The 14,093-nt window shown below is 39.6% G+C and overlaps 3 protein-coding genes across 3 annotated transcripts; all 3 read right to left on the bottom strand.

Annotated features, from left to right (window-relative positions):
• Positions 1-841: 841 nt before the first annotated feature.
• On the bottom strand, positions 842-2,266 carry LOC137132923 (trace amine-associated receptor 13c-like). Its single transcript, XM_067515954.1, has 2 exons — positions 2,097-2,266; positions 842-1,661 (listed from the first exon to the last, which is right to left on the bottom strand). Exons 1-2 carry the CDS (start codon positions 2,264-2,266, stop codon positions 842-844), a joined length of 990 nt encoding a protein of 329 aa, XP_067372055.1.
• A 2,176-nt stretch (positions 2,267-4,442) lies between these two features.
• On the bottom strand, positions 4,443-5,926 carry LOC137133420 (trace amine-associated receptor 13c-like). Its single transcript, XM_067517035.1, has 2 exons — positions 5,757-5,926; positions 4,443-5,265 (listed from the first exon to the last, which is right to left on the bottom strand). Exons 1-2 carry the CDS (start codon positions 5,924-5,926, stop codon positions 4,443-4,445), a joined length of 993 nt encoding a protein of 330 aa, XP_067373136.1.
• Positions 5,927-9,236: 3,310 nt separating this feature from the next.
• On the bottom strand, positions 9,237-10,522 carry LOC137133268 (trace amine-associated receptor 13c-like). The gene is made up of 2 exons (XM_067516721.1): positions 10,353-10,522; positions 9,237-10,056 (listed from the first exon to the last, which is right to left on the bottom strand). Exons 1-2 carry the CDS (start codon positions 10,520-10,522, stop codon positions 9,237-9,239), a joined length of 990 nt encoding a protein of 329 aa, XP_067372822.1.
• Positions 10,523-14,093: the final 3,571 nt, after the last annotated feature.

Below are 14,093 nucleotides of genomic sequence, written 5' to 3'. Positions count from 1 at the left end.
GTGAAGCCTAATTAGCACAGTGTATGACATTTTTGGTGTGCAGGGCATTTTATGAAACCCGGCTACAGCAAGTCCATAACAGTCGGCTGCTTATCAATAAATGGGTGAAGCAAGAGCACGATAGAATACGTCTGATCTGTACTCGGCTAGATGCAAACACTAAATTGGTACAATACTCAGGCTTTAGTTCCTAACCCTAAACTAAAGGAGCACCAACATTTTTGTACCTAACCTTAACAAAATCGCAGTTTTGTTTTGTAACTCTGCATCTTTGAGTGTTTTGAGTGAAACTGGCATCAGAAGGGATGTCAGATGTCAGAAGGGGTGCAATTTCAACACATGCTGCCGCCGTACTGTTTCAACAAATGGCCTAGAAGTAAACGAGGATAAGTACAAACAACGTCTTAAAGTTGGACGAGCTGTTGTTGCAACAGCTCGTCAAGGTTGATGCAACAGGTTTATGTAGGTCAGGTCAGGCTCAGGTTAGGTCAGGTTTATATAAAGTTCTTATGTTAAGGAGTCACCAGACACAATGAATCAATTATACAAACTGGTATAAGTGTCAGAAGTCAATCAAGTCTGATGACATCAACACATAAGACCAGTTTGAAATGAAAAAATAGGTAAAAACCCTGGTAATTTACCATGGGTGAAAAAAGGGATGAAATACAATAACCTGGGGATTATGAAATCAACATTTTATTTACAAGGTTAAAAACCTAGACAGAGATTTGGTTCTAAAAGCTTGATAAAGAACAAACCCTTCAGTCAGTTGATGTTGCCATGTCATTTTTTCACATGCATGTTCCTTGCTTATTAAGAAAGGTTTACTCTACATCCTTTACATTATGTTGGCATCACAAGAGTCCGGCCGCAGTATCTGAAGTGTAAAAATAAGTTTCATTGATTTTCTAAACCAGGGGTAGAAATAAGCATAAATCAGTGGGTTTAAGCAGGAGTTACAATAAAGCAGCCAGACACCAAAAACTGAAAATGCCACAGTTGTTGATGAGTCTAAGCTCACGAGAGAGGGATAAAAATAAGGACAGAAACACATTAAAAACACGACCACGACAACACCGAGAGTTTTAGCTGCTTTTCTCTCAGATTTCTTAGCGATTCCACCAACTGAACCCTGGAGTGAGACAGCAGCAATATGAGACCTCATGGCTCGAGCCTGAGACACAGCCACCACAAACACTCTCATATACAGGACTATGATGACAGTGATGGGGCCAATAAATGTTAATATGACATCTACAGCTCCTGCTATGTAATTAATGACATTACCACACTCACCATGGCAGGAATAAAATGCATCTGGTTGTTCTAAGAAGTCAGTCAGTATCAAGCCATTATATAAGACACAAGATGCCCAACACAGACAGACACAGAATTTAACTCTTTGTGGTGTGACTTTAGTGGGGTAACACAAAGGGTCAATTATGGCCACGTATCTGTCAACTGATATCAGCACCATGTTTCCTACTGAGGACGAAGTGATGATATATGATAAATATTGAAATAATGCACATATGAAGTTTCCCAAAAACCAGCAACTCCCTATGAGGAGAATGCGAACCGGCATCAGCAGGAGGCCCACGAGGAGGTCTGAGACAGCCAGGGACAGGAGGAGGAGGTTGGTGGGGGTGTGGAGCTGCCTGGAGAAAAAGAAAAGAAGCCATTGTAGATGCTCTTAATATATGAGAACAACTAGTGTAATATACAAAACATACACAGATACATTACACAGATGAACAGACAGCATCAATACATCGTTAAGAAGAGGCATGAAGTTTTTTAAGCCAAAGCATAAAGATGATCTGATGGTTAGACAACAGATTGGATGTTAACATTTATCTTACTGACACGTTAAATGATATTTGCAAAGGGCAGAGTTACAGCAGTATAACTGTTGCAAATACTATCTAAATAACTACAATGTAATAGTAGTATTGTAAACTAATAATTTTCCCATTTCCAAATGTTATATTTTAATAAAAAGTCTTGTAACAAAATCTCTTGCAATAAAGGCAAATCTATAATAATAATAATAATAGTCATAAAATCAGGTTATACTATAAGTGTATCTGTACCTGAAGTGGGAGATGGAGATGATGACCAGCAGGTTGAGAACCACAGTGAGAAAAGAGATGCAGGACAGCAGAATATACGTGAATACAGTTTCAGCAAGATGCTGTAATGGCTTTTTGCAGGAGGTGTTGAGCTGTGGAAAACAAAATTCATCTTCTTTCAGAGGCTCCATAATAAAAAGAAAAACTGTTATTAACAGTGAAGCTCGTCCCATAGGTTTCCACTATATGGTTTATTATAATGCTCCTCCCTCTTTTCCCATAACCAGCTAAAGGGCATCAATTTAGTGACGTAATTGTAACTTTTTTGTGTACTAAGTGAACAAGGCAACTGAGACACTGAGTGTAAGTTTCTGACTTCTCAACTCTACTGAGGTTTTATAATTTGAACAAAAAACAGAGTTTTTAATAAACTTTCTATTGTATTATGGACCAGTCTCGTTATATAAAAACAATTTTTAAATTAAACCTGAACTATATATGAGCCACTGGTGAAAAGAAATGTTCTATACTTCCAAATACTTCAAAATGTACATTAGAATTAAGACAAATGTCTTTAATTGCTAAATTTTATTGACATTTTTTCATTGAAATTGGACGTGGAGAGCTCAAATCTAAAAGCTAATGTACTGAGCCAAACACCGGCAGTGAAAAATCAAAATTATAGTTAGAGCCATTACAGCAACATGGCTTTTTTAGTAGGCGATGCAGCCATGAGGTGATTTCTGTCGGCTTTCAGTTTCAGCCAGCACAGTGACACAATCAGAACATCAGCGGTAAAATGGTTTAAACATCAGTCAGTCTCCCTGCAACTCACTTTCCATTTTTCGATAATTTTTGGATACAGAGTTGCCTGCTCTTAGCCCAGTGGCAACAGAGAATAGCTCCAGCCCCCCTGTGACCTTGTATGATGTTTGTGTGTAGCTACTATCCAGAGGAGGCCAGTAAGAAATTCTGGACATGATGAAACAAATGGATACATTTACTCCAATGGATGGAGTAAATGTTTGGAAATTGAACCTCTGACCCTGTTGTTAATGGACAACTGCTTTACTGCTCCCAAGTTTGGAAACACTGCAGTTGCACTACCGACGCCAAATTGCTGTTTACTGGTAAAGTTTTATGCAAAGGTTAACTTCAACTTTTCCTTTTGTGTGTCTGAATTGCTTTTGCCACACTGTTGGCAGCTATTGTTAAAGTAATGTGAAAACACTGTGAGGCTCACTGTGCATGTTGTGAGTCTTTCCGCTTCCACAGTTACACTGTTTGAAAGACAGTGATTTTTCTACATTTTACAGAAACATTAGCCATGAATAGACAAACCTGTAGGAGAAACGGGGACTCGGTGATATTTTTTTAAGAGAGAGTAAAACTGTTTCCCCTCAGTCTATGTGTGCTGTCACCGACGCTCAGAAATAAGGGACAGTATGAGTTCATTTCTGTCCCCCATGGTACAATCTACACTAATGTACCCGCTATGGCTAATTATTGGACCCAAAGTTTAACTATGTGACCTGAAGGTGGAAAAAATTACATGAGAAGCAAAAAAAACATACATGTTCCCAAGCAGTAAAATGTACACATATGTACCATCTATTCAGTTAAAGTACGATTTCAGGAGACAATTATAATTATTAACTTAATTATTATTTGACTTATGTGCACTCAAGTGGCAAGGTGCTGATAAATGAGTACGGGTACAGTATTACCACAAGGATGCAGTAAGTACCCAGTGTGAACGGTACAAATGTGGCTTTCTAGAGGCTACAGCCCCAGTGACAAACCGTTGTTCCCCTAAAGAAACACTGTGACACTAATATGTTTCGTATTCTTTCCCTTTTTAACCAATTTGAATGGTTTAAAAAAAAATATTAAAGGGATTAAGAAAGTTGAATAGACAACTTACGTTTTTTAACTGAGCTGAACGTGGTGAAGTTTAATAGGTTTTAATGTGTTTAATGGGGTAAAAGCAGTAATTAAACAGAATGAATCACACATCATAATTTAAGGTTTTGCCTTTTATTCTGATTACAGCGTGCACACACACACAGAAACAAGAAAAACAAATGTTTAACTATTTTATATATAGCTTTGTCCACATACTCAAGATAAAAATTGAGTTATTAAAGTGCCCACGTTTTTTTTTAAGACATTTTAACAAAACATTTCTTGTACAATTAAGGAAATGCAAGGTTTTTTTTTAAAGACATAATCAAAATTTCTCTCTCTAGAAGAACCTTGGTGATGACAAGCAAGAATAATCTTGTTAAAGCAGGTTAAAAGAACTGACTGGGGTTCTGTGCTGAAACAGCTCAATAGGGAGCAGAACATTCACCAAGTCACCGGAGTTTAGAGTACGTTGGCATCACAAGAGTCCAGCTGCAGTATCTGAAGTGTAACAATAAGTTTAACTGATTTTCTAAACCAGGGGTAGAAATAAGCATAAATCAGCGGGTTTAAACAGGAGTTACAGTAAAGCAGCCACAGCCCAAAAACTGAAAATGCCACAGTGGCTGATGTGTCCTGGTTCACGAGAGAGGGATAAAAATAAGGACAAAAACACATTAAAAACACAATAATAACAACACCGAGAGTTTTAGCTGCTTTTCTTTCAGATTTTGTAGCGATTCCACCAACTGAACCCTGGAGTGAGACAGCAGCAATGTGAGACCTCATGGCTCGAGCCTGAGACACAGCCACCACAAACACTCTCATATACAGAACTATGATGACAGTGATGGGGCCAATAAATGTAAATACGACATCCACCGCTCCTGACACAAAAGTAAGTACATTACCACACTCTCCATGGCAGGAATAATACGTTTCTGGATGTTTTAGAAAGTCGTGCAGTATGACTCCATTATAGAAGATACAACCAGCCCAACACAGACAGACACAGAATTTAACTCTCTTCGGTGTGACTTTAGTGGTGTAACACAATGGGTCAATAATGGCCACGTATCTATCAACTGATATCAGCACCATGTTTCCTACTGAGGACGAGGTTATGATAAAAGAAGTATATCGAAATAATGCACACATGGAGCTCCCCCAAAGCCAGCAGCTTCCTATATGGTAAATCCGAACCGGCATCAGCAGGAGGCCTACGAGGAAGTCCGAGACAGCCAGAGACAGGAGGAGGAGGTTGGTGGGGGTTTGGAGCTGCCTGGAGACAAAGAAAATCATTGCTGACTATAGTATTGTATAAAGTCAGTTGTGCAAGTCCCAAATGTATAAGTATGACAATGTTTCTGAAACAAAACATGTCCAAATTCAGTACACAGTAAAATACGCATAAACATTTTTAAATTGCTAGTATCTGCTCTTCAAGGGCCTGAATATGACAACTGATATAGTACATTTACATGTACTGTATGTAAAAGGGGGCAAAGTTTAGAGCACAGTATGTAGCAGCTTGGACCTTAACATTTATATCATTGACACATGTAATAATAGATGCAACATGAGAATAATTATTCATTTTGAGAGTATGAGTGTTACTAATACTACGTAAACAAACTATACTATAATAAATTACTTTAAATGAAATACCGGGTGTGTAAATTCAGTATGACTAATATAAGAATATTTCTTATAAATTAAAGTTTTCGATATTTAAAAATAAATCTTAGGTTATGTTTATAAGTTGATCTTTTCCTGAAGTGGGAGATCGAGATGATGACCAGCAGGTTGAGAAGCACAGTGACAACAGAGATGCAGGAGAACACTATGTAAATGAACATGGTCTCAGCACGATGCCGCATTGGCTTTTTGCAGGAGGTGTTGATCAGCTGTGGAAAGCAGAGTTCAGCTTCTTCTAGGGAATCCATAATAACAGAAAGGGACGGAGAGAAGCTGTTGTGCTCCGACAGCTTTCTGACCAGAAGTCTCCATAGTGAGGCCAATTTATCTTTCTCCTCCCTCCACAACAAAACCAAACAAGCTGCACCTTTTTACTGATGTAATTATTAACCATATTTACCGTGACTAAGTACAATACACTTTTAGATACAAATATTTAATCCAAATCAGAGCCCAATTGTTATTATTTGACATTTGTAAACCAAATGGACAGTTCACCTGAACATTAATACAAATAAATATTCCACCTTCTATATTTTAGATTGTTGTTGATAGTTACCTCAACTTATTTCAACTTAAGGAGATTGGCAAACTAAACTAAACTGGAAAAATTGACCCCCCAAGCAGGAAGAATTATCTCCAAAACCAATTTAGGGAGTTAAAAAGAGCTAAAAACCGACAGGCAATGATGTATGCAGCCTGCTGCAGTAGCTATAGGTATCACAGCTGATCCAGCTGTGCACATTACACCAGTTGTGATTATCAAGTCAATACATTTACCTGCATTCGGTGACATTAAAAGGAATTTTCACTGTTGTAAGGAAAAAAGGCAAGTGGAACCATCTGGGTGAGTAGAGGTCAAACATTCAGCTACTTGACCTTGTGAATGAAAAGACTGTATGGTACAGCTGAGAACGTGTTCAGGGTACAGATATAACAGGGTGGTACACGGTGTGGTAATAAGGCCACAATCAGTATGGAAGCAAAAGAAGAGCTGTAGAAGATTTCTCCCAGAAGGTTGCCAATAAGGTGCTGCCAGAAAGACATGAACATCTTTACGCTCCATCCCAGGGTCCCAGCATCACACCTGATGACCATTTTAATGGTCTCTTGAAATTCCTCAAGAAACAGGGAGCATTTGACAGATTTGAGCAGCTCAGGGTAACAGATAAACAAGAGCAACAGAGACAGACAACTCCAGAAATGTGGGATTTTGTTTTTGTGTGCAGATAACAGCAGCAATTGTTTTTTCTTTTTCCCAAATGCGACTTTCTCCATCCAAGGGGAGAATCCTCGAAGCGTTGTTCAGAAAGTGAAGAGATACATTGGGCACAGAAAGGGGCTAACAGAGTAGTGAGCTGTCTCTGGAGCTAACAGAAAGGTGCAGAAAGGCCTTCACAAAATGTACTGCAAGGGAAAACCTTTTGTCACGATGCTAATGAAGGTCACCAGCAACAAAGGCAGAAAACTGGAACAGGGATAGTCCTCAAATCAGACACATCTACGTCACTTATAAAGCCGCTAGCAGATTGAACCTAAGGAGCAATACAATTACTCCGACTGTGTACAAAGTTGGTGGGATGATGACTAGAGTAAGCCCAAGAAGAAACCTACTCAGGATACCGCTCAGGACTTCTAATGGTGCTGTGAGAGCTCATACATTTGTATGATTTCTCCTAGAGGAAACGCTTTAAACTAAAATACATTGAGTAGTGAGACCTGAGCAAGAAAAGAGATTTTTCCCTGAGGTTAAACTCGAGAAGTGGAGGAGACGGTGGAGCAAGTTGTAGAAAATGACAACTGGAAGAACCTGGAATGACATGTAATTCACTTAGTGGTACGAAGCCCCTCTCAGTAACAACCTAGTTGGCATTGGCATTAGCTAGAAGTTGGCAGTGGCTAGAAGTTCAAAGGAATGAGCATGAATAATCTTCAAATGCAGGATCCAAATGTTCCTTAGCTAATCAGAGCTTATGTCATCAGGCCTAAAAGAGGAGTTCAGAGGGCTGAGACCAGTGAGACAGATCTATTACAACCCAAGATTCTGTGTGTTGGCGTAGTGCACTGGGCTCTAAGCCCCACTGAGACCGTTGGCATTGAGGGTGGTGGCACCTCATAGAATCTTGGGTTATATTTCCAAGTTAAGGTCTCCAAGTTAAGGTCTCCAAGTTAAGGTCTCCAGGACCACATCCAAAACCCCTCTTTAAAAGATATTGTACATTGTGTTAAAGGTAGGATACCTTTGAGTAATCCTCACTAGTGGTGGTTCACCAAAACCCATAGAGGCTCAGCTTAGTGAATTTCTTTTTCGGTTACTGTTTCATGGCAACTTTACAAGCTGAGCTTCCTTGTTGCTCAGCAAAGTGTAGTATGGACCATATGTGAGTTATATGTAATACATCATTATTTACTTAACAAGTGGATTTCCTGCAGCTGAATCCACCCTTTCCTCATGAATTCTGCACCCCGTACTCTGCAACTTCTACTTTTGGACACATGAATGTCACGTGCTCTGTTCTAGCACTAAGAGACAGAGCTGTCTGTCCTTATTTCCTCAAGCTAATCTCACATCATAGACTCTGAAAAAGCCTGCTCCAACACCTGCTGATCAGATCAGTCAGTCAGCAGCTGGAGGATACCAATTGACTTTGTATTTCCCCACTCCCCCCTCATCAGAGATCGTGTTAATCAATTATGGTGTTAATACTTGAGGGCGTAGTAAATAAAATCTATTTCACTTTACAGATTATTAATGACATTGCTTTCATTGACTGCCCCCCACTTTCAACTGTACAAAGACTTTTAATCCAATTAAAGGACTAAACATGAATTAACCATCACTCTGATTCAAGAATTGTGTTTCACAGTCTGAGCATATCGCACCCTTTCTCATCCCAGATCATTACAAGTTTCTTCTTTTGAGCTACGGAACCTGCTGTGACTTTCACACATGCTCACTCTCTCATCACTTGGTCTCCTTTGTGTTTTTTTTTTTTAAGGAAATTTGACATTGTGGGTGGGCGAAAAAAGTCTCATCTACGATTGGGAATCAGTCCATATCAGTCCATATAGTGAACCTTTTTATATGAAAGAGTTCGGTTTTCTAGCTGAGGCAGCAGTGCTAACTAAGATGTTGTCATGTTGTCGCTGCTATAAAGTCCGTAAAGTTCCTCAAACTGAGACGCTGCCTCAAAAGTCTTTTTGTGGAGTCATGATAACACACAATCATATCAAAAATCCACATCGTTATTTTATTTCATTAGCTTTTATTGTGCTATCAGTGTATTTGCATTTTTAGGTTGGTTTCATCTGTTCAGCTCTAAATCTTTGAAAACCAGGTAGAGAAATACACCCACGAAAACCAAATCACTGTAGTTTATTTCCCTTCAAACATTACTTTACATCAAGCATAATAATGTCAAAGGGTCAGTTCAGAGCGTTTTCTACAATTTTAAGCTTTAACAGTTTTTACATTTGGATCTGAAGAAGCTCAAACCCTGATTTGCCCTTTGTCTCCTGACTAAGCTTTGCTGTATTTTAAACATGTTACAGGCTCTACTACAGTACATTGGCATCACAAGAGTCCAGCTGCAGTATCTGCAGTGTAACAATAAGTTTAACTGATTTTCTAAACCAGGGGTAGAAAAAAGCATAAATCAGTGGGTTTACACACGAGTTGCAATTAAGCAGCCACATACTAAAAACTGAAAAGATCACAGTGGTGGACGTGTCCTGGCCTGCAAGAGAGGGGTAAAAATAAGGACAGAAACACATTAAAAACACCACCACGACAACACCAAGAGTTTTAGCTGCTTTTCTCTCAGATTTCTTAGCGATTCTACCAACTGAACCCTGGAGTGAGACAGCAGCAATGTGAGACCTCATGGCTCGAGCCTGAGACACAGCCACCACAAAGACTCTCATATACAGAACTATGATGACAGTGATGGGGGCAATAAATGTCACTATGACATCTACAGCTCCTGAAATGTAATTAATTACACTAACACACTGTCCATAGCAGGAATTATATCGACCTGGATGTTTCAGGAAGTCATTCAGTATCAATCCATTATAGGACACAGCACAGGTCCAACACAGACAGACACTGATTTTAACACTTGCTTGTGTGACTTTAGTGGAGTAACACAAAGGGTCATTGATGGCCACATATCGATCAACTGATATCAGCACCATGTTTCCTACTGAGGACGATGTGATAATAAAAGAAGCATAGTGAAATAATCCACATGTGAAGTTGCCCAAAAACCAGCAGCTCCAACCGAGGAGAATTTGACCAGGCATCACCAGGAGACCCACAAGGAGGTCTGAGACAGCCAGAGACAGGAGGAGGAGGTTGGTGGGGGTATGGAGCTGCCTGGAGGAAAAGCACATCATTACTAAACTAGTTAGTTCGGTATATGTATATTAGTATCTAGTATATCTATATTAGATACACAATAGAAAGTCATGGATGTAACAACAGAAGCAGGAAATATACTTTATGTGCATAGGAGAGAAGGTTGTATCGAAACAGATGCAATGAAATAAGTTCTAAACATAAAGCAGGGTGAGCATTAGTATAGTATAGTATAGTAATGTTCTGCATTTACTTGGTTCAAAAACTCTTGTTAATATTAAAATACAAATCTAAAGGAAGTTAAGCCTCTTTGCCTGAAGTGGGAGATAGAGATGATGACCAGCAGGTTCAGAGTCACAGTAAGAAAAGAGATGCAGATAAGCAGAATGTACATGAACACGGTCTCAGCACGATGCTGCAAAGCCTTTTTGCAGGAGGTGTTGATGAGTGGAAAGCACAGTTCAGCTTCTTGCCGAGGCTCCATAATAACAGATCAAAAACAAGAGAGGCCGTGACACCAGAGTTCATCATGATAAGGCTGATTTATCTCACTCCTCCCTCTTATCCTCCAAAAAAAGTATTTGTTCAGTGATGTAATGACCAAATTAACTCAGAGTGTGTTGTGTCGAGCAAATGTGTCGAACTGAAATGTGTGGTCCGAACCTTTAACATAACAAAAAGCAACAAAAAGTTCAAACAAATGACAATTACCCATCAGCACCTGAAGTTGTGTTTGTGTACATGCCTTGCATGGAAAAATTATTTAGTTAAAATGGCAAATTCAATGTTAATGTTGATGTTTGGGTTTTTTGAGCAGGGTACCATGGTGGGGGAGCAGTTAGCAGAACATCCCAGGTGTCCACCTCCTTGTTTAGACTTCTCTGCGTGAACTTTGCACATCCTCCCTGGGCTTGACTCAGTTTTCTTTGCGTACATTTAACACCCCAAACAAAAGCAGTTAGGATGGCAGTGAAGTCTAAGATGCTTACAACCAATAAGTCGCCTTTGGTGGGCCGCCACCGGTGCTGTTGACCGACAGGGTACCGGTGGAAATTGGATTACTGTTGGTGGAAGAAAGAGAGGAGGAAGGTGTGTTCGTAGGCAGAGAGAGAAAAGGAAAGATAAGAGTGTAGGACTGACAGCTTTGAAAGTTGGGACTATGACAGGGAAGGTTGGAGAGCTGATTGACATGATGCAGAGAAGATGGTGGATATACTGTGTGTCCAGGAGACCAGGTGGAAAAGCAGCAACGCTAGAAGCTTAGGAGCAGGGTTCAAGTTGTTCTACCATGGGTCAGATAGAAAGAGGAAATGGAGTAGGAGTTATCCTGAAAGAGGAGTTTGTGAGGAATGTTCATGAGGTGAAAAGAGTATCAGACAGATTGATGAGTCTGAAGCTGGAGATTGAGGCGTGATGTTCAGTGTTGTTAGTGGTTATGAACCACAGGTACTGTCATCATAACTTTGTATATGAGCGTATTTGGGGTGGCTGTGTCTCAGACTCGAGCAAAACGCTCCCACACTGCAGCTGTCATGCTCCAGGCTTCAGAGATGGTACGTAAAATGTAAGAAATCTGGAATGAAAGCAGCCAGAAATCTTGTTATTGTTGTAGCTGCGTATCTTCTTTGCTTCTGTCCATATTACAGTTTCAGTGTAGCACGGGCATTTAACTTGGTTAGTGCTCCAACTGCTGCTCCACAGATGTTTCTGTTGTATTTTAACTCCTGTCTAAACCCTATTATTTATGCCTTCTTGTACCCTTGGATCAAAAAATCTGTTAAACTCATTGTTACACTTCAGATACTGGAGCCTGACTGCTGTGAGGCCAAACTCTTTCTTTCTAAACATTTCTATTAAACAGTTTGTTTTATGCTTTGCTAACAAAATTGAAGCATATTTATTTACCAAATGCTTATCAATCAGAATCAGAATCAGAATCAGAAAGAACTTTATTGCCAGGCATGTTTACACATACTAGGAATTTGTTTTGATGACAAAGCTTCACAGTGCAACAGAATGACAGTGACAATACAAGAACAAATAATAAGAATAAAGGAATAATATACAATATAAAGATAAGTGCAAAAAGCTAAACAAAATGTAAAATTGACAAATGTGAATACAGTAGTTATGTGTGCAACTTGAAAAGTAAATGAGTATGAGTTTTAATTAGATTATGTGCAATAGTGTTATGTGTTCTGTGATGGTCAAGTGTTCATGAGGGTGATTGCCTGAGGGAAGAAACTGTTTCTGTGTCTGGTCGTTCTGGTACTCAGGGCTCTGTAGCGTCGACCAGAAGGCAACAGTTCAAACAGGGAGTGTGCTGGATGTGAGGGGTCCAGAGTGATCTTCTTTGCCCTTTTCCTCACTCTGGATAAGTACAGTTCTTGGAGACTGGGGAGGGCTATACCAATGATTCGCTCAGCAGTCCGGACTACCCTCCGTAGTCTTCTGAGATCAGACTGGGTAGCTGAGCTGAACCAGACAGATATAGCAGTGCAGAGGATGGATTCTATGATTGCAGAGTAAAACTGTTTCAGCAGCTCCTGTGGAAGGTTGAACTTCTTCAGCTGGCGAAGAAAGTACAACCTCTGCTGGGCCTTTTTCACAACGGAGTCAATGTGAATGTCCCACTTCAGGTCCTGGGAGATTGTGGTGCCATCAAGTGTTTGTCATTGCTTTTTTGGGTGAACAACTTTGCCAGTTGGGTTTTTACAACCTGCATGATGTTGTACAGTTCTACTACTTTTGAAGTTTTTGAGCTTCTTGACACACAGAAACAAACTGTTGTCCTACTCACAGTTTTTCCAGCTATGATGCCAAAAATAGTAACATTTTAAATTTATAGAAACTTGTTTTTTCTGGCATATTCATCCATTATCTATACTGCTTATCATTATCCTGCATTTATATTTAAAAAAAAAAAACCTATGTTGTGTAAAAAAAAAAAAACTTTAAATATTCAGTATCAGTGTAGTGTCAGTGTGATCCACTCTAGCTGACCTTATCCAGCTCTGGATGAGAAAAGATGGATCCACAAAATTGTCACCTGCACTCCAGCCTCTCTCATGCTGACTAGCTGGCATCTCCATATGCCAGCTGTGGCTGTGTCACCACTGCGGATGAAGAGGTCCTGCAGTTTGTTCGTTTAATCTGGTTTTACATAAGCTTTTAAACCATCTGCACACACACACGTAAATTCTCTTACATTTTCCTCTTTGTCACATCTATCACAAAATCAAAAACAGCCACAGACCTGTCGTACTTTTGCTTCATTATCCCATTTTACATGCTGCTAAACAGCTCGTTTGTAAATTTGCAACAAATGGACCTTTTTTTTAGGTGCGCAATCATTTACTGTGACACGTGAACAGAGATTGACCCATAAAATCTGATTACATAGGTTGGTTGTACAAACCCACCAACAAATAAGTATTAACCCTTGATGTCTAGAGACAGTAGTGAACGCTGGACCAAAAAACAGGAACAACAACAGTTGGTATAACATTAAAGTGATGCATGTGAAGTAGCATGATGCTAAGGAAGTACAGATTTTTAAGGCAGACTCTGACTTTTAACCGTAACACCTAACTTTAAAACGTTGGTGTTTGTACAGATCAAAATAGATGTGCAATGGTATCCGTCATGTTATTCTGTGACACAAACAGAGACTGTCTCCCTACGTGACGGCACTATTTCATCAGTCAAATAGTTAATTGGGTCATATGAGAGGGTGTGGACAAATAACCTCTGTGGGAGTTGTAGAAATCAGGTGGAAGCTGGGATTTTAAAGGGAAACCGTGACCTTCCTACTAACCTTAACTATGTTTTTTTAGTGTTTAAATTTAACCCTGATGTCTTATTGCACAGGTGACAGTTTCAAACCAGCATTTTTGTCTGTTTGGGGCAAACATTTGTCTTTCCCCAGCTGCCATGTTTCCATTGTAAAAGACTCATATAAACATATGGAAACAAGTACTGATGCTGTCGTGGATTACACTGGACCTGAGCGTATCCATCCTCATTTATGCTTTTCCTACCATAAAAGTCAAGTA

The sequence above is a fragment of the Channa argus genome, chromosome 9, assembly GCF_033026475.1.
Source record: "Channa argus isolate prfri chromosome 9, Channa argus male v1.0, whole genome shotgun sequence".
Taxonomy (NCBI): Eukaryota; Metazoa; Chordata; class Actinopteri; order Anabantiformes; family Channidae; genus Channa; species Channa argus.
Note: the sequence above shows the minus strand (reverse complement) of the source record. Positions and strands in the feature narration are given on the sequence as shown.

Coding starts and splice junctions, on each gene's coding strand:
- LOC137133268 (XM_067516721.1), bottom strand. CDS start 10,522: ATGGAGCCTCGGCAAGAAGCTGAACTGTGCTTTCCACTCATCAACACC. Junction 10,057..10,352: donor ATCTCTATCTCCCACTTCAG/GCAAAGAGGCTT, acceptor CTTTTCCTCCAG/GCAGCTCCATACCCCCACCA.
- LOC137133420 (XM_067517035.1), bottom strand. CDS start 5,926: ATGGATTCCCTAGAAGAAGCTGAACTCTGCTTTCCACAGCTGATCAAC. Junction 5,266..5,756: donor ATCATCTCGATCTCCCACTT/CAGGAAAAGATC, acceptor TTTCTTTGTCTC/CAGGCAGCTCCAAACCCCCA.
- LOC137132923 (XM_067515954.1), bottom strand. CDS start 2,266: ATGGAGCCTCTGAAAGAAGATGAATTTTGTTTTCCACAGCTCAACACC. Junction 1,662..2,096: donor ATCTCCATCTCCCACTTCAG/GTACAGATACAC, acceptor CTTTTTCTCCAG/GCAGCTCCACACCCCCACCA.